This window comes from Diadema antillarum, unplaced genomic scaffold, assembly GCF_040938485.1.
Source record: "Diadema antillarum isolate AM-2024a unplaced genomic scaffold, OU_Dant_1.0 seq00000460_RagTag, whole genome shotgun sequence".
NCBI classification, from domain to species: domain Eukaryota; kingdom Metazoa; phylum Echinodermata; class Echinoidea; order Diadematoida; family Diadematidae; genus Diadema; species Diadema antillarum.
In genome coordinates this window covers 2,232,787-2,260,114 of record NW_027271431.1, presented here as the reverse complement: position 1 = coordinate 2,260,114, position 27,328 = coordinate 2,232,787, and the positions used below count along the sequence as shown (strand labels likewise).

At 39.2% G+C, this 27,328-nt stretch overlaps 1 protein-coding gene across 1 annotated transcript; it reads right to left on the bottom strand.

The window, feature by feature from the left end:
• Positions 1-5,268: 5,268 nt before the first annotated feature.
• Positions 5,269-27,291, bottom strand: LOC139733081 (uncharacterized). Its single transcript, XM_071643923.1, has 18 exons — positions 27,173-27,291; positions 23,807-23,988; positions 23,202-23,372; positions 22,679-22,763; positions 21,708-21,818; positions 21,003-21,197; positions 19,689-19,883; positions 18,776-18,946; positions 17,969-18,129; positions 14,203-17,428; positions 13,457-13,607; positions 11,911-12,227; positions 11,539-11,626; positions 10,505-10,961; positions 9,717-9,792; positions 8,710-8,787; positions 7,667-7,756; positions 5,269-5,340 (listed from the first exon to the last, which is right to left on the bottom strand). Exons 2-18 carry the CDS (start codon positions 23,947-23,949, stop codon positions 5,269-5,271), a joined length of 5,787 nt encoding a protein of 1,928 aa, XP_071500024.1. The 5' UTR covers positions 23,950-23,988; positions 27,173-27,291.
• Between the last annotated feature and the right edge of the window lie 37 nt (positions 27,292-27,328).

The following is a 27,328-nucleotide window of genomic DNA, read 5'->3' as shown; positions in this document are numbered from 1 at the left end:
TAGGCCTACACTGTGTGAGGACTGGTTCAAATATGATAACATATAGCAGCTGTAGAATCATCTGTTGTTTGTTAGCTCGCTTTTTTATTTTTAGGCAGACTGCCTTCAGTCTTGGCTATAGAAACTGACATTAAACGTTCGGGAAATGAATGTTGAGGGTCATTTTTTCTTTCTTCTCAATACACGAAGCTACGTTGATTTAATTCATATCAATTTTCCATTCATATAAATCATGGGGGAGAAGATTATATTCTAATTATAGTATGTTACCTGTAATACCCTGTGATAAACAGGGAAACGTAGGTACGTTAAGGATGCCCGTCGGAATCAGAATAAATATTCTTTTAGCTAAAGAATGCTCGGTTGGAGTATCCCTTTTCATTAAAGTGCACTGAAGCTCATCAGGTGCAAACACATTACAGGTATAAGGCAAAAAAAAAAAAGAGTTCGATATTTTTCTTACATATTTAAACATCGAAAATGCTGAAAGATTGCTTGTTGAAAATAATCTCAAGCAAAAGTCCTCGTCAAATATCCATGGATGTCCGATACTCGTGCAAGCATTTTCTTCGCCTGCTTTTTAATTTGTGCTTGTTAGAAAGCGGAACGCACATAGAAACGAATCACAATCGGAATAATGTAAGAAACGAGACCATGCGACTCCCTTGCATTTACGTTAACAGTCGTTTTTTTTTTCCCATTGCATTTTTACCATTATTACATGTCAGTAATATTGTATTTTGTTGTTAGTCTGCATGCATATACATCAAAATGTTTATGTGCTTATAAACGTATCTAAATTGTATATATTGTAATGCTTTAGTTTATGCCGGCATAAGCATTAAGAAAGTTAAGTTAGTATAAAAATTGAGGTGCCTTTTGCGTGCCTCCAACTATTGTAATGTTATGATAACAAATGCATATTTATAAAAAGAATAAAAATGATAAAACCTGCATTAAACATCGGGCATTATATTCAATGGCCTTAATATAACTGAACCTTGTTGTAGTCGTGTATTTGTGTCTGTTCGCGTATTGGTGGTAACATTACCATGCACCTCCCGTCATAATGAAGTTCTGGTTCCTTTCGTTCTATCAACATTTTGTTTTAACCAAACAATTCAGTATAAAGAAAACAATTTACTTCGTTGGAACGAGATTTTCATTATGACCATGTTTGTTATAACGTGAGTGCACCTGGCAGAGAAAGGAAAAATTAAGAAGAGAAAGATAGAATTGGAGAGCAACAAAGACATGGAGGTCGGTATATAGACAGACAAACAGATAGATAGATAGATAGATAGATAGATAGATAGATAGATAGATAGATAGATAGATTAGATAGACAGATATAGGTAGATAGATAAATTAGATTGACAAATAATTATATAAATAAACCCATAAATATGTAGATCAGTAGATAAATTAGATAGATAGATAGATAGATAGATCAGATATAGGTCGATAGATTAGACAGATAGATGAATATATAGATAAACTGATAGATAGGTAGATCAGTAAATATATTAGATAGATAGATAGATAGATAGATAGATAGATAGGACAGACAGATAAATACATAGAGAGACAGATACAGTGGAAACTTAGTACATAACGAGATCCATTTGACCGAGACAGGGTGGGATATAACAAAGCCCTCTTACAAGCTGATTTTGCAAGCCCCAACGTTTATATTTCTTTGTTTTTGCACCCCGACATGGTGAGAAACTTGATTATTGCCATGGTTTTTAGGCCTTCATTTTTTTTTGCAAACAAGGTTCCCCTGTAGATGGATAGATAGACCGAAAGAAAGAAAGATAGAAAGACATATATATATATGTATATAGATAGATAGATAGATGGATAGATAGATGGATAGATAGATGGCTGATGGATAGGTAAGTAGACAGACAGACAGATAGATTGCTGATAATGAATGAAGAACAAGACGGAGGAAACAAAGGCACTACAATATATCCAACACCACAATATTTCCGTCAGAAAACAGGGTAATTATGTCGAAACCCTGTTATAGATCAACACTGGTTTACTTCATAAAGATTTTACCCCTTGAGCACCTGAAGACGGTCAACAGTCGCCCACATACATATTGAACGGATCAAAGTAGATGCTCACAGCAGGGCCTCAAGACCCTCTAAATTCGTAACTACATGTTTGTCTTCTGGTCAGTGAGGATCTGTGTCTAGTTTTCAGAGAGGTTAGAGCCGAGAAGTAATCTCTTCGTAGAATGCGTGCCCTATCTAGATTTGTAGGCACACCATTGTTTACCAACTCCTTGTGTTCCGTGATGAACCCAGTGACTTCTAATTGGGAATTGTAAAAAAAAAAAGTAAGTTGATACATCTTACAAATCTCACCAATCTTGACATTATCATACCCACTCTATAATCACACAAACACACCCCTTGAGAAAAGTCACTACATCAATAAGCAGCATTGCTCATTTTCTTGATAGGCTTATCAACTCTGAATGGGCGCACTTTGTGCACTTTGCCTTCGTGTCATTATATGTAAACTGTCAATACAAATAACCTTTGATAAAAAAATTTTGTGTTCAGTTTTTAAACGGGTAGATTGTGATATACATGTATATAGCAATCTGTCATAATTTGAATGCGTCAGACACAAACCATTCTTGGTTACACACATAAGGGATGCTTACATACAAACACATTAGTTAATATACTTAAGAAAGAAGCACCCATTCAGTATCCACACAAAAACATTCACCTGTGTATTCACAAACTTGGGACCACTAAACCTGGCCTTTTCCTTCACTTATTCCAGTACAGTGGTGGATCCAGGGGGAGCACACCAGGTGCACCCCTTCCCCCTTTATTTTTTGTTTTCAAAAAAAGAAAGAAAAAAAATAGGAAGTGCGTGCACCCCCTTTAATTTTGTAAAGGTGTACCTAGTATTATGATCTTTTCCAGGCCACACAGTGTGGAGAAAATACTAGGTTTCATTCACAATATACCTCCAACAATCAATTAAGCATTTGCTTGCAATTTTAATCAACAAGGTAATCTGACACGCACAATTGTCTGATATTCAGAATATCAACACAATACATGTATTCTTTTCAAGCAGTGATATATCTCAGCAACAGTATATACAATTTCAAAGCTCTACTAACATGTAATTTGCACACATTCCTGAACACAGACAGATTGCAAAATATGACAAATTATTATTTTGTGCTAAACAAACCCTCACACAACCATTGAGGACTCCATGTTGTCAGAAGCGGATCTAGAGGGGGGATGCAATCCCCCCCCCCCCCAAAAAAAAAAAAAAAAAAAAAAAAAAAAATCCAGGGACCATTTTTTTTAAAATCTTATCTCTTTTTTTTAACTTGTAATTTTATTTTTTTCTATTTATGTATTTATTTCATTTTTCATTATCATTATTATAAGTGGTGTTTTAGATGCAAGAAAATGCCATTTTCACACACAGATTTTCAAAAATTCTCCCTACTGTGGGAGGGGGGACACCCCTCTCCCACATCCTCCCCCCCCCCCCCCCTTTATAAAAAGCTAGATCCGCCCCTGGTTGCACTGGCATGTCTGTTCACTGGCAAGGAGTGTGATCATTTCAGCAATGTGTATCCAACTGTGACAAAAAGATGACCTATAATTAATATGTATAATCATATTATTGGGCTTGAATGTAAGTAAGAAATGGCTGACTGCATTTTATGGTAGACCCAATTAAGCAGTCTGGCAGCATGCAAAAAATCCATTCCTTTTGCAGTACCTGCATACAGTGCATGTATGCAGGAGTGAACGCTCCATGCAAACGCAATGAGCTGGAGCAGATTATTTCTAAATCATGTATATATATGTCATAACTACAGTTTAAGCTGCATATGGTGGAAAGTCAAGGGAAGCATACCAAAGTTGACCTTCAAGGACAGGTGTCTGCTACAAACAAGTTGGCAGCCATTTTGATTTTATCGTGTAAAAGCCTTAAAGTGTCATGCACATGCCTCCAATACACACACTCCTGCAAAAGGTCAGAAGCTACTACAACATGCAGACCTACATGTATTTGCCATTTCTCAGAAAAAAAATATGAGTGCAAGAAACTGTGTATAGATGCTGGTTTCTTTAATTTTCAGCCAGCAAATTAACAATATGTGAGATCCAGAAACTCTGCCAAATATAGTTGGTAATCAGTGCAGTAACAAACAGGACTCGACCTAGAGTCTGTAGCCACTATGCACAGTGCAATTTTGATCACAGAAGACTAATTAATTGGCCATTGGCTGGCTGCATCTAACAAGAGTCTGCTCTGCAAGATTTCTAATTCCACATGATGTCTGCCAGTCACTCTAGACAGGTGGCTTCAAAGTTTGACTGTGCCATGTATACACTGTATTCTGGCCCAATTGCAATCATCTACACTTTGGCCCGAATTCACGAAGGTGGTACAAATGAAACCATGGTTTAAACCAAGGACAAAAACCATGGAGCGCCAAGTGTCGCATGGAATATCTCGTTACAAAATCAGTCATTTTGTCGATGAAATGATTACTGTATTTTGTAACGAAATGACAACATTTTGTAAGTAAATGAACATTTCGTCCTCGAAATGAAAATTTTGTTAACAAAACGGTCATTTTGTCGACAAAATGACCAATATTGTAACGAAATATTCCGTGCGACACTTGGTGCTCCATGGTTTTTGTCCAAGGTTTAAACCACGGTTTCATTTGTACCACCTTTTGTGAATTCGGGCCTTTGCTTATCTAATCAAGAACGACAAGAGCTGTATGAGGATACAAAGCAAACTGGAAATTTGCCCTTGCAACAATTAGGACTGTTTTGCAAGAGGCACATTTTCAATTATCAGAGCATTAAATAAAGTTCAAAGTACCAAAGATGTCTGTATATCTGCTGCTGCAAGCAATTCTGAGAACAGATTGTTGATATCTACACGGGCTGATGCAATGTAGTGGTGTTGAAGTGAAACGAAGCTCCTGCAGTTTTTCATGGCCTTATTTTTATATATCTCAGAAATTGATTTGAGAGCACATCTATGCCAGATAAGAAGACTGTCATGTTTTTTCAAGATCATCACTTCCAGGGTATAATGAAATCATGTATCTCTAGTTCATTATATTTCTACTTCTTTAGAGCGCAAATTCATTAAGTATCCTCAGGAGGATCTCACAAATGCAAATGGCTTCCATTGCCGGGAGAATGAACTGTTGATTTGGGTGTCGTATCATTCGATTTCATGCTTTCATCTCTTTGACTTGCTGGTCTTTTGCTTCCTCTGCCTGCTGGGGCCTTCTTTGTGTCTGAAAGTGATGCACTGTAAAGAGACAATGTAAAAGAAAAATGACAACTAATGAAAAAAGAAAAGACACCGAAAACTCTTCGGCACAGAGAACACACCAACAAATGACCTCTCTATGACAGGGAGTCACTTTTATACATAAATAATTGATGGTAGGCTTCTGTGTGTATTTGTGTATGAAAGAGTGCATGTGTGTGTTATGTCTGTATGAGCGTGTATATGTGTGTTTTATATCTGTATGTGATAACCTGTGTGCATCTTCCATCGACTGTTCCCTATGCCAAAGAAGCCACACATTACCCAGTGTACATCTTTAATAGCAAAATAATACTGTTTGCATATCTTCCTATGGACAAAATTCCAAGAATCTAGTCAATTCTTTTTTATGTCATTCAAATTTTTGTCACATTTTTTTTTTTCAAATGACAATATTAATAACTAAATCTCTGATCCAATCATTTATGTTCAGCTTGCCTTTAAAGGACAAGTTCACCTTCATAAACATAAGGATTGAGAGAATGCAACAATATTAGTAGAACACATCAGTGAAAGTTTGAGGAAAATTGGACAATCGATGCAAAAGTTATGAATTTTTAAAATTTTTGTGTTGGAACCGCTGGATGAGGAGACTACTACAACTTGTGAGTCATATACGTACAACAGTATAAAGAAAATGTAAAGAAAATTCAACATATTTTCACTTTTTTCGCATAATAAAAGAGCACTTGACTTGACTCTTTCTAAAGGCAGGGGGAATAATATTACCCATAACATTTGTCGGTAACGAGTCGGGGGAATGTGTACTTTTTGCAAAAGATGAAATTTTGTGAAATTCTCTTTATATTTTCCTTATATTGTTGTACGCATGTGACATCTAAGTTATTCACACACTGCAGTAGTCTTCTCATCCAGCGGTTACTGCACAAAAACTTCAAAAATTCATAACTTTTGAACGGATTGTCCAATTTTCCTCAAACTTTCAATGATGTGTTCTACTAATATTGCTACATTCTCTCAATCCTTATGTTTATGAAGGTGAACTTGTCCTTTAAGTCAACACAACATAATCTGAACACTACATTTGCTGATTGGAAGTCATGTCAAACTAGAAATGTCGCTAGGGCGACTGGTATGCCTCCGCCATGAGGCATGGTTCTCCTAATAGGTCTATGGTACATGTAGACAATGTGTGATTACATTTTCACAAAATTGGCAAAATATTAAAATGACAAGTTTGTCACAAATGTGTTATATGCTCACCTTCCTTGACCTAGGTTTAATTGGATGAATAGGAGAGCATGTATTTGGAGATTTAAGAACTTAAACTTGACTTTGATCCATTCATAAGTTTATGCACTAAATAATTTTCAAGGTATGGAGAAAAAGTGCAATTTCTGTATTGAATAGTAAATTGTTGCCATTTTCATCTGGCCTTTGACCCTAAAATTCATATTAAGATAATCACTGTCAGGCAGAACATGCATAAATATGTAGTAAGTTTCAAGATAACTTGAACCATTTCCTAGATAGTATTATGGAGGAAACAGTTAGTTCAGCACTTCACTTGATCTTTGACCTTTTGACCTTTGAGGCAAAAAAAGAAAAGAAAAGAAACTTAACAGAGAATCTCTATTGGGTTATACATGCATACACTAAGTGTAAAAAAAAAAAAATCCTGCTGGCATTGCAGAAATATGAGGGAAATAGTAAAATTTTGAAGTGTTGCCATTGACCTTTGACCCCTGACCTTTGACCCCATGAACCCTAAATTCTCCAGATAATCACTGCCAGTCAGCACATGTATATATACAATGTTCCATGAAGATACCTCGAACAATTTCAAAGGTACAGAGAAGAAAGTGAAATTTTAATATTTTTACTTGACATTTTGACCTTTGACCTCGTGACCCCAAACTTTCACCAGAGAATCTTAATTGGGTAATACATGTATACATTAAGTTTGAAGAAAATATCTTCAGGCAATGCATAGATATGGAGGAAATAGTGAAATTTTATGTATTTAACCTTGACCTTTTGACCTTTGACCTTGAGCATGTGCACCCAAAAGTTGATAGGCACAACTTCACCCCCTAATATACATACATGCCAAGTTTCATTAGGATACCTCTAAAGGTTTTTTAGTTACGCTTGCCACAAAATTCATTATGGACGGACGGACGGACGGACGGACGGAAGGACGGACGGACTACCCGAAAACATAATGCCTCTGGCACCACTTCGCGGTGGAGGCATAAAAAAGGAAATAAATTATGCCACCAAAAGTTTGCAAGCACGCATCATGAGCTCAGAATGAGAACTCTGATAACAGAATGTGCCATACCTGACTATCAAGAAAATCCATGAGCTTGACTCTCGAGCATGGAATCTTGGCTTCCTTCAGTTCTTTGTACAATTCCTCCAAATTCAGGACCTTGGAGAACAAACACATAAAGTCAAATGACTATCATACAGTCATAGGCATTTGGTGCATTCTCTTATTTTCCCCATACATGCATTCTCATATATGAACATCTTCAAAAATGAAAATATACTTTAAACATATTCGATTTTGACCTTAAAGTTCCCAGAAGCTCATCTTGGCTGGTTTTGAATTAGTGGATTCGCAAAAGTTTGAGAATGACATGCAGCCATTCCGTATCTTTCTGAATAAAAGCAGTACGTGCAAACATTACATGTATATTGCTTGCTCCACTGCTACATTCTAACCCATAGGAGCACAGTAGCAAGCGTTGTGTATCATGAACGAAAACAACTGTCTTGGTGCGTAACTCTTGAGTGGCATATTGCATACTTGTATTTGATTCACTTTTCAGTGCAACATGGCCATTGATAAATACCACTCAACACCTAGTTATACATGTGACTATCTAATCTTAGGTTTTGACGTTAACTCCAGCTGTCAGGAGGTTATTCAGCTTTTCATCTGAATGCAATTTCTGCAATCCCAGGCAGACATACAGCTGTCTTCTAGGAAAATAGGAACTCACATCCTGCTTGTACACAATGAGATATCTTTGGCGGATCCAGAGGGGGGCGCAACTGGCGCACGCCCCCTTTATTTTTTGTTAAAAACAAAAGAAATAAAAAGAAAAAAATGAAATGAAACCCGAAAGTGGCACCAGTAATATTAGTTGCGCCCCCCCCCCCCCCTCCCCTTTACAGAATTCCTGGATCTGCCCCTGGATACGGACTGAGAACACTCAGGGTCTAAGATTATTTGGAGGTCAGGCTCCCCTGTGGGACTCACGAGAAAAGAGATTTTGTGTTCCTCCTCAAATCTTCAATCTTTGCTAGGTTTATATCAATGCACAGTTAAAATACAACAACTATTGTTTATTTCCACAATCTTGAATGATCACTCACCTGGTATGAGAGGATTTTGTGATGCAAGTCCTTGTTGCTCCTGATGTAAGCAGATACTTCTGCGACCATATCTCTTACCTGAGGATCAAAAAGGCATTTTACTCATACATAAGTAGAATCACATTCACAAACTAAAGTAAGGCAAAGTTTACCAAATTTTGTCCTGGTGTTCCTTCAAATTCCTTCATATTATAATAAAAATGGGTAAGCATACAATCACGGCTGGGGTATTCCGAGGACAATATTTATTCATTATGATTTTGATATAGAAATTACATACAATTAATCAAGGGAAACGGATGTATGTGATTTACAGTCTTTAAATCACTTGAATTCTATGCTAAATTGTAACTAACCAGGTGTTAATTTCACTGAAATGAATAATCATTACCTGTCTAAAAACTTATTAATCAGTGTTAAGCAAATAACCTCATGGATATAATAAAGTGCAGTAAAGATGACGAATAAATACAAAAAGTACAAGAAGAGAACTGTGGTATATTGGATGAGGATCTGAATTGTCAATATTCAAACAGTAGGTTCCGAGCTAAAACCCTGCTTTTGTCTTAACCATTATGTCCCACTTCACTCAGGTGTACATCATAATTTCATCTGCTTCATACTTTACTTCAGGAGTTAAGCTGAATAATCAGCTTGCTAGACTCAGCCACTGATCTCTACAGGAAGTATCTAGATACCTCATCGGCCATTTTTGCTGTACAAATGATCAAAGCCACTGGACTGCCATTTTACCACTCACACTCTATGGGGACATACACTTAATTTCCAGCAGAGACTGTCACTAAGATCACATGATGTCATGAGCTCTGTACACAAGTGTATGGGTGATGTGCATGGCAAGATGGCGGCATCTTGACTTCAAAGTGATTGGCCAATGAGATATCAAGGTATTTCCTATTGAGATCAGTGGACCCCGCACAAAGGACTCCATTGGATGGATGGTGTACTCAAGGGGCAAACCAATGAGGCTGTCAAATCATTCTTACCTGTTGGGATGCTAAGATGACATCATCCTCCTCGCCATCTTCATGGCAAATGCTCTCTCCAAAATCACTCCTGTTACTGTAGTGTTCAATAGAAAAAAAAAAAGGAAAACAGTTCACATCAATATCAAGAGGCCAGTACAGTAACAAGAATCACTCGTCTTGTTCACCTTTTATCCTGCCAGGTAGCCACAAAACCAAATACCTGAACACAGACATACCAACTTCCATGCAAATCAGTTGTTTTCTAACATGTCCCTCAACTTGGCACAAATGAAAGCTGTTTGAAGGTCCTTCGGTGATGACAAAATTCATTAATTCTCTGACATTCTAATGCTTTAAACTTTCCCAACAATTTCCAAACTTGAATAAATATTGAGCAAAAAAAAAAAGTGATGACACACTGGAATCCAAAGACACAAAGCACTCTCAACTGAACACTGCTAAACACATCATTATGCTTTGGAGTGGAAAGCATCAAAAGATCACTCCTTGCACACTCTATGGCAATTCATTAATCACTGCTCATCAGTACAATATCCTCAGTCATGACAAGTAAATCACAGATAAACACTTCTTAGGATCTGAATGCCCGGGTGATGTCTCTCTTAACCCGTTGAGGACAGACTGATTTTACAACAACACGCATTTCCCATAGACACCTGCCCGAGTATACTCGGGACTCGTCCTCAACGGGTTAAAAATAGAACATGACATAACAAAACAACACAAAACAAAACAATACCCTAAGCCTTCACATGGCGTGGAATCCCGCTGCCATCAACACTTACCTGTCATAGCTCGATTCAGTACTAGTCTGGCTGCAGGAGAGTGCATCTGACCCTCTTACTTCCGGTGGTCCCATCTCGTCGTCCTCCACATCTCTCACATCACTGCCAGCAGATGATGCCTTCCTTGACGTTGTTTCCTTGGAAACCACACTACAGGTTCCCTCCAACCTCTGAGATGCCACACTGCTCCCAATTCTTGCTCTCTTGACGGGAGTGTCACCTTTTCCTTGCTCGCTGGACGTCTTCCTTTTCCTCGGCTTAGAGACTTTCCCGTTCTTGGACGTCTTTCCTCTGCCAGGTTCTTTACTCGTGGATGCCTCATCCATTGCAGTCAAGTTGATCTCAGAAGCAGCTTGCTTTGGCTTCTTCTTGCGCCCCGCTTTTCCTTTTTGTGATTTGGTCTTTGGCGGGTCGGGTTCAGACTGGATCTCTTCATCTGACATGTCCTCTGGATTGACTGGGAAGCAAAAATAAAACCCATCATTTCGTAATGGGCCATGCAAATGACTTTGTGTACATATATTCTCTTTTTCAACAGACAATGTACCGGTACAGAAGAATTTATCTTTCTTTTTCCTTTAACCTGAAAACCACTAGGTTAACCCACAAGAATAAAGAGAACTGTCATTACCTTCTTATCATGCAAACACACAGTGAGTAGTATAAGATATTTTGAGCCATGAGATAATCAGTAGTGTTTTTTCTCCCCTAAAACAAATACACAAACAAACAACAAACAAAGCCTTAATACAGATATTTCAATGCTCTCATTTTCGTCAGATTTCCATAACAATTATTTACCCTTTACCAAATACTTTTTTTTACCTTTTTGAGTAATTCATTTGCTTGTTGGAACAGTTATTGACATTCACATGTATTCATACAACATAAGCAGGTTACAAAAATGAATAAAACAAGTTTATTTTTATTTGTCCACTCGCATTTCCATGAGAATAAACACGGCTGCAATTTGTGACACATTATTTGCCAAAACAGTCAACTTAATTTCACATACACCTGTCTCCATTACTCACCTTGGTGAAGATAGGAGAATATTTCAGAGAGGAGCAACCTGGCCTTTTTCTTGCTGAGCTGCTTAACCCCGAATTTCCTCAGCTCTTTCTGTGCAATAAAGAATGTATGAATAGAATATGCATGAAAATTAATATTTAAGCAGTAACTGTGGTTACAGCATCTGTCAGACATCAATCTGTACACAATTTTTCATTGGCCAAGGTGAACATCAAAATACTGTGAGAACATTTAATATCTGAGTTACACATATTGCATACATGGATATCTTTTCCAGGGCCCCTGAAAATATGTTTTGAGCTACAAATTATTGATCTTTACACAAGTGAGCCTAAATGTGAAGTAGAAGTGATCTTGAAGGACTTAAGTCTGACCTTCAAGGCTGGAGTGAGCATGGAGTTGTAGTCAGGCATGGGTGTGATGGGAGCTGGTGAGTAGTATTCATCTCCCGTGGAACCCCCTCCAAGGAGCCTGGGTGTCCCCATTGCACCCCCTCCAAGGAGCCTGGGTGTCCCCACGGCACCCCCTCCAAGGAGCTGGGGTGACCCCTTGGGACCCCCTCCAAGGAGCCTCGGTGTCCCCATGGCACCCCCTCCAAGGAGCCTGGGTGTCCCCATGGGACCCCCTCCAAGAAACCTGGGTGACCCCTTGGGACCCCCTCCAAGGAGCCTGGATGTCTTCGGTGTAGCACCTGCAAATGACCAAAAAACAAAACAAAACAAAACAAAACAAAACAAAATGATAATAAAACAACCCAAACACACAAAATGTTAGGTGAGCACTAACTGGCAAAACCCAATCACCTGTTAACATCAGCATTAGATTTTCAATGAAGCACAGACCAATCCACTGAATAGTCTAAACAGTTTTAACCCCAAGGGGGCTAAGGGAGGGCAGGGGGCTCAAGGACCCTCCCTTCCTGAATTTCTCTTGCTCTATCGTAATTGCTACAGCTTTCACATTCATCTTTGATGACTTCTGTCTCTGATGTTTCCCACAAGTATTGATGCCACATTAGTGGGGGATCGGACAAATAGTATCAGCTATCAAGCTACAAAAACTGAGCAGTATCTATTCAAATACAAGTGGTACGCATTTACCTGTGTTGCTCACTTATATCAATACCACTCCCTGAATCTCTTGAAAGAATATTCATCGGTTGGTGAAACAAAATATCTCACTGATAATATGCCAAATCAAGGGCTAGTACAGAATTGGTTGAGGTAAGGATTCAGCTTTTAACTCTTTGCGAAATACTTAGAAGCCACTTTATGAAATGCTAAAGAGCATACAATTCTAAACGGAATTGAAATTTTACTTGATGAAAATCGGTATTGAAAAGACTGAGATATCCAAAAACAAAGTTAAACAAACTAAAGGGATCCTGGTAAAAGGTGGGTCCTACCTTTTATTAGTGTAACTTTGTTTAGGATATCTCATCCATTTCAAAACCAATCTTCTTCAAATAAACTTTGAGTTCATTTTAGAATTATATGCTCTTTCATATTTCATAAGAGGTTTTTCATTACCTCAAAAAATTATCAAAAGAAGTTGGAATCTAAAGCCCCATCTCGACCAAAACTGTACTACCCCTGTAATGCAGGCTGAAGCAACCATTCAAATGATCCATGGGCCCTTGGGAGCCCCCCGCACCATAGAATGCTTAATCTTAATCTTTGACTGTCTCTTTCATAAATTGTTTTAATGCATGGATGTACATACAACCACTGGTATATCTGGAATACGGTTCAAAGTCCTACATACTCATACATGTTTAAGTTTCTTTATTCAACAGCACCTAGACTCATTCAATACAATAAAAAACAAAACAAAATGGAGATGCATTACATTCTCTTTTAAATCATTAGCAGTAGAAATTATATATTTTGAATTAACTATGAGAAAGAAGGAGCAACAAACCTTCATCAAAAGACCAGTTAGGGGAGGTGAGCTCCTGGAGAAGGTATGGGTCCAAAAGCTCAGCTGGTCCTTGACTTAAGATATCTCCATCCTGCTGCTCCTCATGAGGCTGTGAAGTTCTCCTTGACGTGAGGTTATCTCCTGGACGCATCTTTGATCACAAAAATCAAAAGCTAATTATCCAAGTGCTCTATACAATACCCATACCAAAAAGGCTACTGTTCAGTACCTCTGGTCCCCCACCCTTTATGCAAGAAATAATGGCCAGTCAGGAATTCCCTTTTATGTCTACTACAGTCTCTTTCTGCAACACCAAATCCAACAGTTATAATAAACAATGAAAAGATTTATATTTCCCAACCATATCCTATCCTTTATTGCCTTTGATTCCATAATATTAACTATTGTATATGCTGAATATATTATGAGGTTTTTATTTTAACGAATTTCGCCAGTTAGTGCTATTTGCGAATTTAAAAACACACGGAAATATCAACTGTGGTCCAGACATGAATGTGACGTACACACATACATTTCTCCATTCAGTGACTGTATTTCACAATCGTGAATTTAACCACTCGTGAAATTGTTGGGAAGTCCCAATTCGCGAAAAATTAGACTCACTAAATATACGGCATATACAGTATGTGAAGGCAGAAATCAAGTGTGCTGTATTCAAGTCTTGTTACAAATGTTGAAGTTTGTGTTTACAAATCAGAGACTTAAAATCAGACATGAAATCTCACCAAGACATTTTCATCATCAGCTCCATCGACATGTGATGTGGTATGATCACCGTGCTGACCAGTGCTATATTTCTCCTCCTCCTCCTCTTCCTCCTCCTCTGTAAGATCTATACTGCAGTCAGCAGGATTTTCTAAGTTCATCACAGCTGGAGCTAACCGATCACCTGCCCCTCTGCTACCAGTGCTGTTGTTCCCTATTTTCCTCCTCTCACGGCCTTTTGAAGCTTCCAGGGGCATCTCCTTCACGGATTCTTCCAATCCTCCAGAGCAATCACTCTTCCTCTTTCCCTGTTCAGTTTCTGACAAACTGCTATCAGCTACCAATGTGTCGCTCTTCTCTTGTTGAATTTTATTCTGGGCATCATCTGGTAAGGCGTTATTCCCAACAGCATCAAAATCACAGTACACATCAAATTCATCAAAAGTGCCGCCCTCTTCCACATCAAAGGCAAATCTCTCCTCCATGTGCTCCTCACTAGCATCAGGGGACAAGATCTTTAATGAATTGCCTTCTGGAGTGGGTGATGTGGTCGTCACAGGCAACAAGGGCGACTCCTGAAAAGCCTGAGGGAGGGGTGATGATGCCTGACTTGCAGGTGAATCCAAGTTTGATATGTCATCTCTGGTGTTCTTGACCTCTATCACATCATGGGAGTCACTGCTTCCACCTGAGTTGGTATTCGCAATCACTTCCACAGGCTTGCCACTGCACCTTTGAGTTTTTCTCCTCACAATCGATGCCGATAGAGAAGAACTTGAGTTCACTCTCTCTGCGGAGGGTGACTGTACCGGTTGTTCCCGTTTCTCACAATCCTCCTCAACAAGTGTCCCCTTTGGTCCACCGCCGCACCTCTCTCTTTGCTCAGGTTCTTGTGGAATTTGTAGCCTGTCATTGCTGTAGCTAAATGCTTGAGCCTGTGACAGCTGAGATGCTCTGGCGAAACTGCCGAATGTGGGCGAGGGTGTTGGTGATGGAGAGAAGATGTCATCTGACGTATTCCCCAGGAAAGATACGTTCTCTGTTCCATGGACTGACATGGGTGAACCATCAACTGCAATTACCTCACACTGCTTTCTGTTGCTGGATGAAGTGTCGATCTCTTGAGCGGAGGTGTCCTCTGTGGACAGCTTGGAGCCACGGCCTCTGCCATCCACCTGATCTGAGAACCCACTATTGCTTGCTACACCACCAACAATGTCATCTTTGGTCTCAGCACAATTCTGCTCCTCAGTGAGCTTAATCTTGTGAAGAACTACTCTTGGGGAAAAGGATGAATCGAGGCACATGGATCTACAACCCATACTATCATGTTCATGTTTGAATGATTTTTCATCAGTACTTTCATTGTCTCCCTCACAATGACCCTGTGGCAATGACAGTTTCTCTTCGGTCCTCTCAGGTGACAGGCTGCGAACCAGTAATGGCTTCCCCCTTATTGGGGTTACAGTCACAGCTGCGTCTCTTCCATTATTCTCATCCTCATTCTCATCAACAGAGAGATCGGTGACAGCTTCACTGGCATCTTCACTCACCCTCTTCCTCTTCTTCAACTTCTTCTTCTTATGTTTCCCCTCATCATGAAGGTGTTCCTTGATCTTTAAATGAGAATTCCCGCAGGACTGGTCGGAGTCACATGTCAACAGCACCACTTCATCATCTTCACCCTGTGAGGTTCTCTCATGGTAGGACGCCTCATCATCAGACTCCATGAGCTTGGGTGACCCCGGCTGATAGCACCTGACGTCATTGTCGGTAGCAGCATCGATTTCTAAACTTTCAGGTAAACTTGCTGTGAAAGAGTTTTGGATGTCATTTTGAGTTGAATGCAAGAGGGATTCCTCTTTTGAAGTTTCCATGTGGCTTTTGGTTGTGTGGCTGCCTGTTTGTCTCTCACGCAACTCTGTCCCTCCACCATCTGAAACAGTTTCTGATGGTTTGAGGTTTTCATTGCTGGGTAATCTATCATGATTGGAGAAACAAAGATTTCTCCTTGAAGAAGGTTTGCTCATATTCTTGTCACTCCTAAAACCAAACTTTGGTGAGTCCTGGGCATTTATGCTGTGGCCTGTTGAAGTTGCGACACTTGAAACTTTATTGTCACATGCAGTATTGTCAGTTTTCCTTTTAAAGTGAAAACGCGTTTGAGGAGAGCTGTCCTGGGCATCTATGTTCTGTTCTGTTGAAGTTGCGACACTTGAAACTTTATTGTCACATCCAGTATTGTCAGTTTTCCTTTTAAAGTGAAAACGCGTTTGAGGAGAGCTATCCTGGGCATCTATGCTCTGTTCTGTAGAAGTTGCGACACTTGAAACTTTATTGTCACGTGCAGTATTGCCATTTTTTCTTTTAAAGTGGAAACGTGTTTGAGGAGAGCTGTCCTCAGAAATGTCCATTGGCTCCTCTGATGTCTCCACTCTCCCTTGGTCATCCACCAATACTGGCTCAACTCCCATATCTCCATGGCAACCAGTATCATCTCTAGAAAGAGATTCTCTGCCTTGATTTTCTTGTTTAGGAAGTTTCTTGTCTCTGATGACAGTACTAGTGTCATCATCATCACTTTCATCATCCTCATCTCTTCCTCTGAACCTATGAGGTGTTCTGTTTGACACTGACCTATGGACATTCTTCTCACTAATGAGAGTCTCTCTTTCCTGTTGATCCCTATCTGCACTATAACCATCACCATTTGTTCTGCTTGACGCATCTCTTTGGCTCACCACTGAGTCAATAACCATCTCCTCATCCAGGTTCTTGTCATCATTTTCTGAACCACACATGCCCTTGGTGTCACTAGATTCCACTTCAATGACATCTTCACTTTCACCACACAAACGGACCTTGCTGGCGAGATCGGCACTTTGTTCATTTCCACATGGCAACTCGTTCTGAAGAAGTTGCATGGTTGATGGTGAAGCAGTGCTGCTTTCTTTGCGGTCGTGTTGCAACCTCTGCGTCAATGCCATTTCATAGATGTCACTGAGTTCTTCATCATCAAAGCAATTATTGCAACCATCACTGTCCGATGTTCCATCCCCATCGCTACTCCCATCCCTCTCCTTCACCTCGTCCTGCTCGTCCTCCCAGAGACTGTCGATGAGCTGGTTCAGGTCTTTGTCCACTATGTCCAGTTCACTGCGCTGACTGTCCTTTCGAGATGTCTTCGATTCAGTCACACTCTGCAGAAATGGCTCACAGTGTGCAGCCAGGTCAGGCAAGTCATACCTACAGAGGAGCAGGGTATCCATCAAGAAATCATGTCAAAGTGGCATTTCTTTTCTCTGATGATCCATGGACACACATGGAATTAAGAATCAAATCTAACTGTCCAGGAAATCTAATTTGAACCCACATCCATAGCAGGAGGTAGGACTACACCCCGCAAGCAAACAAGATGGCAAAATTTTGGCATATGACTATCAATGACTAAATTCTGGAAGTAAGTCACAATATTCAATTCAATTCAATTCAATTCTATATTCAGTCAATAGAAGCAGTATATGCAGAAATCATTTCAAAACAAAATGCTGCTAAATCAAATCAGTCCATTACAAGTTTGTCTTTTCCAGTATGCTCATACAGTATTTTGTATCAGTTTTTATTACACACTAGTACTGACTTTCTTCCATTTTAGTATTCCATTCAAGTCTACACAGTAATTTTAAGCCATTGAGAATCAAAATTGATGTATTCCTGGGGTCATTAAAGTGTTTCTTGCATATATCAAACAAAATCAAGTTGGTCCTTTTCAGTTAGCACAGTTACCTTTTAGCAAAAGCCTCAATTTCGATGGCTGTTCTCTCATCGATGTTGACTTGAGCAGAATACAGGTATGCTAAGATGCTCTCCATTGCCTCATAGGAAATGTTGCAGACTCTGATGACCGGAGTGTTGTCATCATACCTGCCAGAGGTCTCAGCCAATACCTGTGCATTGCAGGTCACAAGTAATTAATGGCACAAATTATTCTTCATCATGGTCTGGCAAACGAGTGCAGTGCAATCATTTTATGTCTATCCATTCATGTAATAAAAGCTCTAGTCTGAAGACAGCTTATTTCCTTACCCACTCCAGGCAACACTTTGTACAAATTATCAAATGATTTTAATCTTTGTAAATCCTTTTCATTATTCATACACACACATTTGTATTACATCATCATCATCACCACCACCATCACTTCCACCACCATCACCATCACCACCACCACCATCATCGTCATCATCGTCATCATCGTCATCATCATCATCAATGTCATGATCTGCCAGTACAGTCACAATTTTTTTCCCTTTTCCTTATCATGACTACTGCCCTCTACCTTTATTTCCTTGTCTTCCTCATTCTATTCTACAGTATATCTTTTTCTGAGACTTCAACAACATAATTATCATACCATAACACAATTCCCTCTGAGCCTACTACATCATAAGACTCTCTCTCTGCTGGTTAAGGACAACTCCATGGAGAGCTTTACAACTACGCCAAGAACATTTAGCCGATGGGGCAAATATTCTTCAAACATGAGATAACAACCAACTTCTACACCATCACAACTGCCCTTGGTCTTCTTACCGAGGCGAGGGGGGAGCATCGAAGCTGTATCAGGAAAGTATGGGCATGCAGCCTGCTCCCATCATCGATCTCAATCAGGACATCGCTCAGTGTGGAGGTGTTGACTATGGAGGAGAGGTCCGCCAGGAGATGGAGCTGGTCCTCTGTTGGCCCATCCATGGGACTCACACTCTGGGATGGGATGAAACAAGAACAACATGACTATCAAAAAATGTCATTTCATGTTTCTTATTCCACCTGCATGAGGGGTATAATGATAAAAATGGATGGAATGAAGATAAAAACTGAAGAAATACTGAGCTTCCATACTGTTGCGTACCACCTTTACATACCAATGTACTAAAACCACTGAATGTACCTTTCTGGCCCTCATGTGTCTTTAAAGGGTAATATCTAGCAATATCAGTTTCACTCTTGCTGTGGGGACAGATTATTGTTGTGATGACACAATTTAACCCATCAGTACTGGGGAGAACTTTGTTTTAGAAGTTCTCATTTGGTCATCATTAAATGGACAAATCTGACCTTCACTGTGTACCTTATGCTGACGAAAGATTTTAGAAATCGGTTTTGATTCATTAAATCTGTATAAAATCAAGCAAGAATCAACAAAATTTCAGCCACTGGAGAAATAGACAATTTAAGAAAAAAACATGGAATTTTATTCATCTTATAAGTGTTGCCAATTCAACAATCGGTTATAAATTTAGCATGTAAGAGGATTTGGGAAATTCTGCAACCAAAGTAAATATTTACATACACACAGCAAATGGCATTAATGAGGGAGTTCTTTTTTTTTCACTCTACATTAACATATACCACACAAAGCCTCCCCTCCCCCTCCCCCCCCCCCCCAAAAAAAAATGTTTTCTGGGACTTGTTGCACTGACAGAGACTCAAGATGGGTACTCACCCTGGCATCCTCCTCCTCTAGAGGGATAAACCCACTTGCTACGGTCCTGTTCGACTCCTCCCGGTAACTTGTCTCTCCATCCTCCACCCCCTCCTCCGCCCCCTCCTCTGCCAAGTCTGCCAGACACTGGATGGTCCTCCCCAATGCCTGGGTGTGGTCTAGGAGGGCATCTTCTGTGCCATCCTGGCTCTGGTCCTGGTGTGTGGCAGAGGGAAGCATTCCTGAGATGATTGCCTTTTTTTTCAATTAATATGTTTTGATGGGTCACACACTGTAATACAATATTTGTATTCCTTTTTCTGCCCAAAGTAGATGCAAATAATAATACAATCATCAATTCCTTTGCATATGTTGGCTTTTCTTCACACACTGCATTTAGATGACTTAAAGGCATAATTTACCATTTGCAGATGAAACAAAAACCCAGCATTAGTGCTTTATCTTGGGGGGAATGAGCTTTCGCTCACGCTGGACCAACACTGTGGAATTCACTTCCACGTGAGCTGAAAAACTCAAGTTCCATAACATCATTTAGGAGTAATTTAAAATCCTATTTGTTTAGCAGTGCATTCTGAAGACCAGTCCCTTTTGAAGACAGACTTTCATGTCCTTTTTTTTTTCTGCTTCTTCATCTTCTTCAATCATGGTGTTGTACTTGCATCTTCAGTCTTTTCGCTTCGATTTAAAGCGCCTTGAGCATTTAATTAAAGTGGAAAATGGCGCTATAGAAATTGTATGTATTATTATTATTATTATTTAAAACAGTTCTAAAATGTGAGTTAGGGATAAAAATAACCACTGTAAAAATTTGAATCAGTAAAATCGATATTAAGTATTGTTAAATATACAGAATGTGAACAATAGTTATAATAAAAATATTTCCAGACTAAACCGTCTACAGTTACGGTTTACTGAGAAAAATACAGATATCTCCCTATATTTTAGGCTTTATCGCAAAAATTTTACATGATAGGATGTTTTGTGGCACAACAGACCTACACATATGCATTAAATGACATATCTTGAAATTTTTTAAAATCACTGTTCCCAAAGGTAAACAGGACCTTTAATGCACAACCTCCCGCAACTACCACATCACTCCTTAATGATTTCCAGTTGTTTTTGTTTTTAATGTCCTGAATGCAAGACTATGCAAAGAAAGAACAAATGAAAAAAAGACTAACTTAAGTAGTTAATTCCACATTATTATTATTCAACAATTATGAGCTCAATGCAAAATGAATGAGTATGAACAATATCAAGTATGGCAACAGCTGCGAGCCAATTTTCCCTGAATAATTTCATACCACATACCAGAGAACTCTGGCTTTGTCTGTGGATAGCCTTCCGTGGGGTCTTCCTTGGAGATTTCTCCGGACTGCGGTGCATTTTCTGTTCTTGAGGTGTGATGGTAGACTCCAGCTGCTTGACATAGAAGGCGCGCTCACTATTTAACGCCTCTCCTGTAACTTCCCCTGTAGCTTGCCACAGTTTGAGACCTGCTTGAATCTCTCAGAAGCAAATAGAAAAGAAACGTTAACCAATATAAGACAGGGATATCAGAATAGAAGAAAAATATCTTGAACCATAGTGCACATGTCATAACACACAATATTCATATGTCTCTTACATTTTTCACACATGCAATTTTTATGACTTGTGATTTTTATCTCCAGTTAGCTGAAATACATTTACTGAAGTTTCAATGATATCAAAACGATTGGTATAACATTCATAGCCTTAGTATGATGTTATTTTGCATGTACAGGTTATCATATACGGGTAATCTTACAAAAGCAATCTCTTCCCCACTGTGTTGAAATGTATTCCTGCAGACAGAGGGAGAGAGGGAGAAAAAAAGTGTTCCTTTTATCTACAGAGTCTTGTTACTTTGCTGGACTCATAAGTATCATTTTGCTTCTAACCGTTCTAAAACTAAAACTCATGTTTTCCTTAAGGACAGGACTGGTTCTAGTCCTTCTGTACCAGTGATTGTCCACTCCATGAGCAACTACTTACCAAGATACAGTCTGGGTATGACTCAGAGAGAGGAGCATGATTGGGCTGGGAGCTATCGTACTTCAGATTAATCCGGCTGCTCTGCTGAAGATGCTGTGAGTCTTCGTCCTCCTGAAATAACATGAAAGCCCTTTAATTTTAAACGCATAGAAGTATTCAGGCAACAAGGAAACCTCAGGAAGCAAATATGAATGCCATATATTATAAATTTGTTTTAACTATTCAGTTTAAAAACTGGTGCATATCCTACTACTGTTTATAACATGCTTCTTACATAGCATAATAATGTTGAACTACTATAACTACCAAACGTTCAGTAAAGACATTCCTAAATTACTGATATTAATGCCCTTTGAAATGAGGCAACATTTGAAGCAGATTTACCAACAGAAAAGTAAAAAACCTTTACCAAATCAGTCAAATGATATCCACTAGCACTAAGGAATTAAAATAGCTTTCAAAGTGTTACACATCATCAAAGACTGTGAGGGTGAAGAAGTTGGAATTGTATGTTTTTGTATAATCTTTTCATTTTTTGAGTGCATAGGGACATTATCACTTTGTGTTATAATGCACTATATAAGCACTGTCAATTATTATCATTATTATTATTATCATTTTGTGTCCTGTCTCTTCAGACTCATTGTTCTGCTAGTTTGGCCGTATTTCTACTTGCCACAAGTCTACTCATAAATCTCCCTCAACCAAGATTAATTCTCTTCATTGGAAGAACTTTATTCCTTCCGGCAGTTTCTACAGATGACAACTTAATATGTTTTTCTTTTTGCTTCTATTGTTCTATTCAGGTAAACAAAATAGTACATCCTCCTTTATCACTGTATGATTAATAAAACACATGCAAAGGTAAAATAAAAACAACAACAACAACAACAACAAAAATGGCAACAACAACACTGGAGGCAGGTAACAATAACACAATAAGATAACAACAAACCCTCGTCTACACATACCACTGTGTGGATGATAATTGAATTGATGCGCTCTGAGAGAATGTTTTGGCGTTCCTCGTCTTGTCTGGTCAGGAGAACCGGATACCTGAGAAACCAATCCAAACAGACAGGATGAATATTGTGAATAATGAGAATAGAGCCAGACAAAATGTATACAATTCTTGCACACTGGCACTGGTCCGACAGTCCCTGAGCAGTAAAAATAACTGACGGACCAATAGCCTTTTCAAGAATAAACCAGTAAAACATGGAAAAACTGGGTACCTACTGGTCTGACATACAGGTCGACCAATAGAAAAAATGTGTAAGTGTGTAGCCCTGATGTATAGCATGAAGCATGCTCATCACAGGGAAAAATTTGTGGCCATTGAGGTGTGATGAGTGTTCTACTGAGATAATTGAGACAACAGATTTGACCACACAAATCATAAATTCAGGCAGCTAGCTTTCCATGGAGAATTGTTCATGTAGCTGTGATGACCTCCGAAAAATGTGACATGCAAAGTAAATGTATCACACTTACTCTTGTCCTTTCTTCGGCGCCCTGCGTCTCCTCTTTCCCTTGGTCTTTGCATTCTTTCCAGTCTCTTCTGAATCTACATCTTGACCCAGCCTCCTGTTCCTTTGCCTGGTCTCCTCTGCCAGTGAAGCCGAGATCGCCATGGCGAGCTGAGTATTGTCATCAAGTTCTTCCCTGCCACAACAAAGCAATGTAATAAAAAGTTGAAGAAAAGGGAAACAGAAACAAGCAAAATTACAGTAATAGACTTGTTCTGTAAGGACTTCTTGGTCAAAATGATAATTTTGTTTTACACGCACAATAACATAGAATGTAAAAATGTCATTAATGGTCAACACATCTTCTTCGATGTGTGCAGTCGCGCGCATGAAAGGTATACAAAAATAAACTTGTACTATACTAGACTTGTTACAGTAGTTTTGTGCTAGTAAAGGAAGTAATTTCATTAATGGAAAAATGAGCAAAGAAAATGGGATTCCATCGGGATTCAACCCGAGACCCCCGGAGAGCTAGCCCGGTGCCCTACCGACTGAGCTATAGAAAGCCCTAGTTCAGTGTTCTTCCCAGAAACACTGAATTCTCAATAAGGAACTACATAGTTTCCATACCCAACTTTCTTCTTCCTGGGTCTGCCTTTCTTCTTGGGTTTCTGTTCTTGCTGTTGATTTAACAGGTTGACTGGTGTTTGGTGATGGCTCTTTTCCACCATAGACATGGAAAGCGCTATCGCCAGTTGTGTTTCCTCGTCCATGTTGACACATCACCATAGAACCATTAACCTGAAAATCACCTACAGACAGGAACATAAAACAAGTGATGTTGTTAATCAAAACCTCTTTACAGAGATCTATAAAAGATGGACAAAGTGGTCATTTAAAAGTACAGGTGGCCTTTGCACACAGGTAGGAGCCTACATTAACATGGGAAATGACACACACGGAAGCAGCTTCAATGGTCTCACAGGACAAGTGGTTTCTAAGCCAGGTCTGACTGGAAGTGTTGGTTGTAAATTCAAAATGAAAACACCACAATAATGAATTACCATGTCATAATCACTGGTTTGATCTTAGACTAATAGAACTGTGAGAACTTGACACGAAGACCATCTGTATAGACATATGTCAGTAGATGACACAAATGCTATCTGAACAAGACAGTCTTTATAACAAGGCTACTTTCAAGGAAAATACAAGGAAAAGTAGAAATTACGCGGTGCGTAATATATGTCCCCGCCGGAAGTAGCATTTTGTAGCAAAATGTACAATATAGATAAAAAATCAAGGTCAAAGGTCAAAGAAGTCAAAGGTCAAAATTCTGTGTAGAAGTTTTGAAGCGCTCACCTAGTGCCATCACATAAAGCAAACGGAATCAAAATCGGGTAAGAAATGGCGAAGGAGTAGCATTTTGTAGCAAAATGTACAAAAAATGTAGGTCAAAAATTAAGGTCAAAGGTCAAAGAAGTCAAAGGTCAAAATTCTGTGTAGAAGTTTTGAAGCCCTCACCTAGTGCCATCACATAAAGCAAACGGAATCGAAATCGGGTAAGAAATGGCGAAGGAGTAGCATTTTGTAGCAAAATGTACAATACAGGTCAAAAATCAAGGTCAAAGGTCAAAGAAGTCAAAGATCAAAATTCTGTGTAGAAGTTTTGAAGCCCTCACCTAGTGCCATCACATAAAGCAAACGGAATCGAAATCGGGTTAGAAATGGCGAAGGAGTAGCATTTTGTAGCAAAATGTACAATATAGGTCAAAGGTCAAGGTCAAAGGTCACGACTGAAATTCTGTGTAGAAGTTTCAAAGCTCCCATGTAGTGCTATCATATAAAGCAAACAGAATCAAAATTGGCTCATAAATGACAGAGAAGTAGCAAATTGAAGATTTTGATCACACACGGACGCACACACGGACGGACACACGGACGGACACACGGACGGACACACGGACGGACGGACGGACACACGGACACACACACGTACGGAGCCCGTTTCATAGTCCCCTGCTCGAACTCGTTCGGCGGGGACAATAACAATGCCATGTTAGTGAGCACTTGGGTACTACAACAGCTCCCCCCCCCCCTTTTTTTTTTTTTTTGCTGGTCTGGTCAGGTAGAATGTTCCAGTCTTGTAGTAGTATCTAATATAAAACTTGATTTAGCCTTTTAGGAATATACATGTATAAGTATCATATGATATCATATCAATATCATATTACATTCTAGTATAAACTAATAGTAATGATGATAGTGATAATGATAACAATAATTAATACTACTACTACTAATAAAAATAATAATACATTAGGGTCCCTATGTGCATGTGGAAAATTCTGGGATGGGAAGGGCCTCTGGCTCTGAAAATTCTGAAATTTGGATGTAGATAAGCATGATGAAAACACATGTAAATATCAACAGCACGAGATTGATCACGGACAATATTTCTTACATCTACACTAGTTTACTCTGTCTCTGACAATCACAAGTTTATTCCTGTGGCCTACATTTTAGTGTGGGATATGGGCAAGGCTGCCTGTACCTGTGGGACAGCTAAAGAGAATGTGGACAAAATATAAAATTACGTGTTGGAGACTTGGATGTTGACATTTTAATTCACTGTAAATTTAAATTACATTGATGGCTATGGCTGCATAATAAATGTGCCATTCTTTTTGTCAGACTGCCACCTCCATTGCTGCTGTTATGTCAGTTTGGCTCAAGTTTGGGCTACTAATATTACTAAAGTTAGACTAGAGTAACTGCGGCAGTAAGTGGCCGTGCAGCCGTTCGCGGCAGGTACAACATACACGGTAATATACCGCTAAACACAGCATTGCACTGCTACATGCACACTACACATCTACTATAAACATGCTAGCAATCAACAAAAACCAACCGATAAAATGGGCACAATCTCTGACGAAAGTGAAATGTTCTCACCTAAACGACAACATATCGCATCCAAAATAAAATTTTCGGTACTTCTTAACATAACAATTAAGGAATAATGGTTTTCCCGATGCTCATGGATTTTGAAAACATATCCTCACATAAAATAGAACTTTCACGAGCCGATGTGGGCCGCCATTTTAGTTCAGAAAGTGGATGTTACCATAAAAAAATGCAGAAAAACACGAGAAAGACATCAACAACACCGCCAGAATTGCGATCTTGTTTGCGGCCAATGCACATGCATGTGCGCCCGCTATTTTCATGTGCTCTCGCAATGGGAATTGGTGCTTCCGCAATGTTCGCGAGACGTGTGAAGGCGTTCAGCTAAAGATCGCGGAGCATGCGCATATTGCATAGGGATTGTACATCGTGCCGCAAGCAGAAATACTACGTCACATATCGCCCTTATCGGTGAAAATTGTGCCGGGTTTTGCCCTGGTAAATCATGAAAACTGCGTTGGTCAATGGTAAATTTCTTTTATGAAAACAATTGCATTAATGAATAATCTTGTCTATGATATATGAAATGGTTGAAAATAATTTGCCTGATTTGTTTACAAGTTGGAAAAAACCTTAACAATGCTTAAACTGCCGCAAACGGGATATTTTACTCTAACGTTAGACCAGTGTAGACAGTAACGTTAGACTCTAGATCTAAATTCAAAACAGATATAAATTATATTTAGATCTAATTTTTAGCCTTTACTAGGTCTAGTCTAGACCCTACCCCTATCTATTTCAATAATTTCTTGTCTTGCTTCAATGTTTGTGCTTCAGGTTAGCTGGTAGAATGTGGTAGTAGTTTGTTAGTAATCTATGTCGGCTACCTCTCCCGCACCGCTAAAAACAACACAAAATTACGTGTGTGGGACTTATAACTATATGACAACACAAAATTACGTGTGTGGGACATGACTATCTCGTGCCACTGCCCTGTGGTGTTTGTCACATACAGAAAAACTGAACTTTTTATCAATACGCAGATGAACGGTAATGCCGGAAATTGCATACTAAGAAGAAGAATCATACCCGACAGACAAAAGAGCATGAATTTCAGAAGTAATTCATTGACGAGACATCTCACGCCGCCCAGGGCAGACAGGTTCAGTTAGACGAGATCCTGGGGCCCTCACATTCACAGGCCTCAGAAGTAACTAGTAAAAGTATTCAATTACGGGGAAAACC

Coding starts and splice junctions, on each gene's coding strand:
- LOC139733081 (XM_071643923.1), bottom strand. CDS start 23,949: ATGGACGAGGAAACACAACTGGCGATAGCGCTTTCCATGTCTATGGTG. Junction 22,764..23,201: donor GCGCCGAAGAAAGGACAAGA/GTAAGTGTGATA, acceptor TTGGTTTCTCAG/GTATCCGGTTCTCCTGACCA. Junction 19,884..21,002: donor GACAAAGCCAGAGTTCTCTG/GTATGTGGTATG, acceptor GCCACACACCAG/GACCAGAGCCAGGATGGCAC.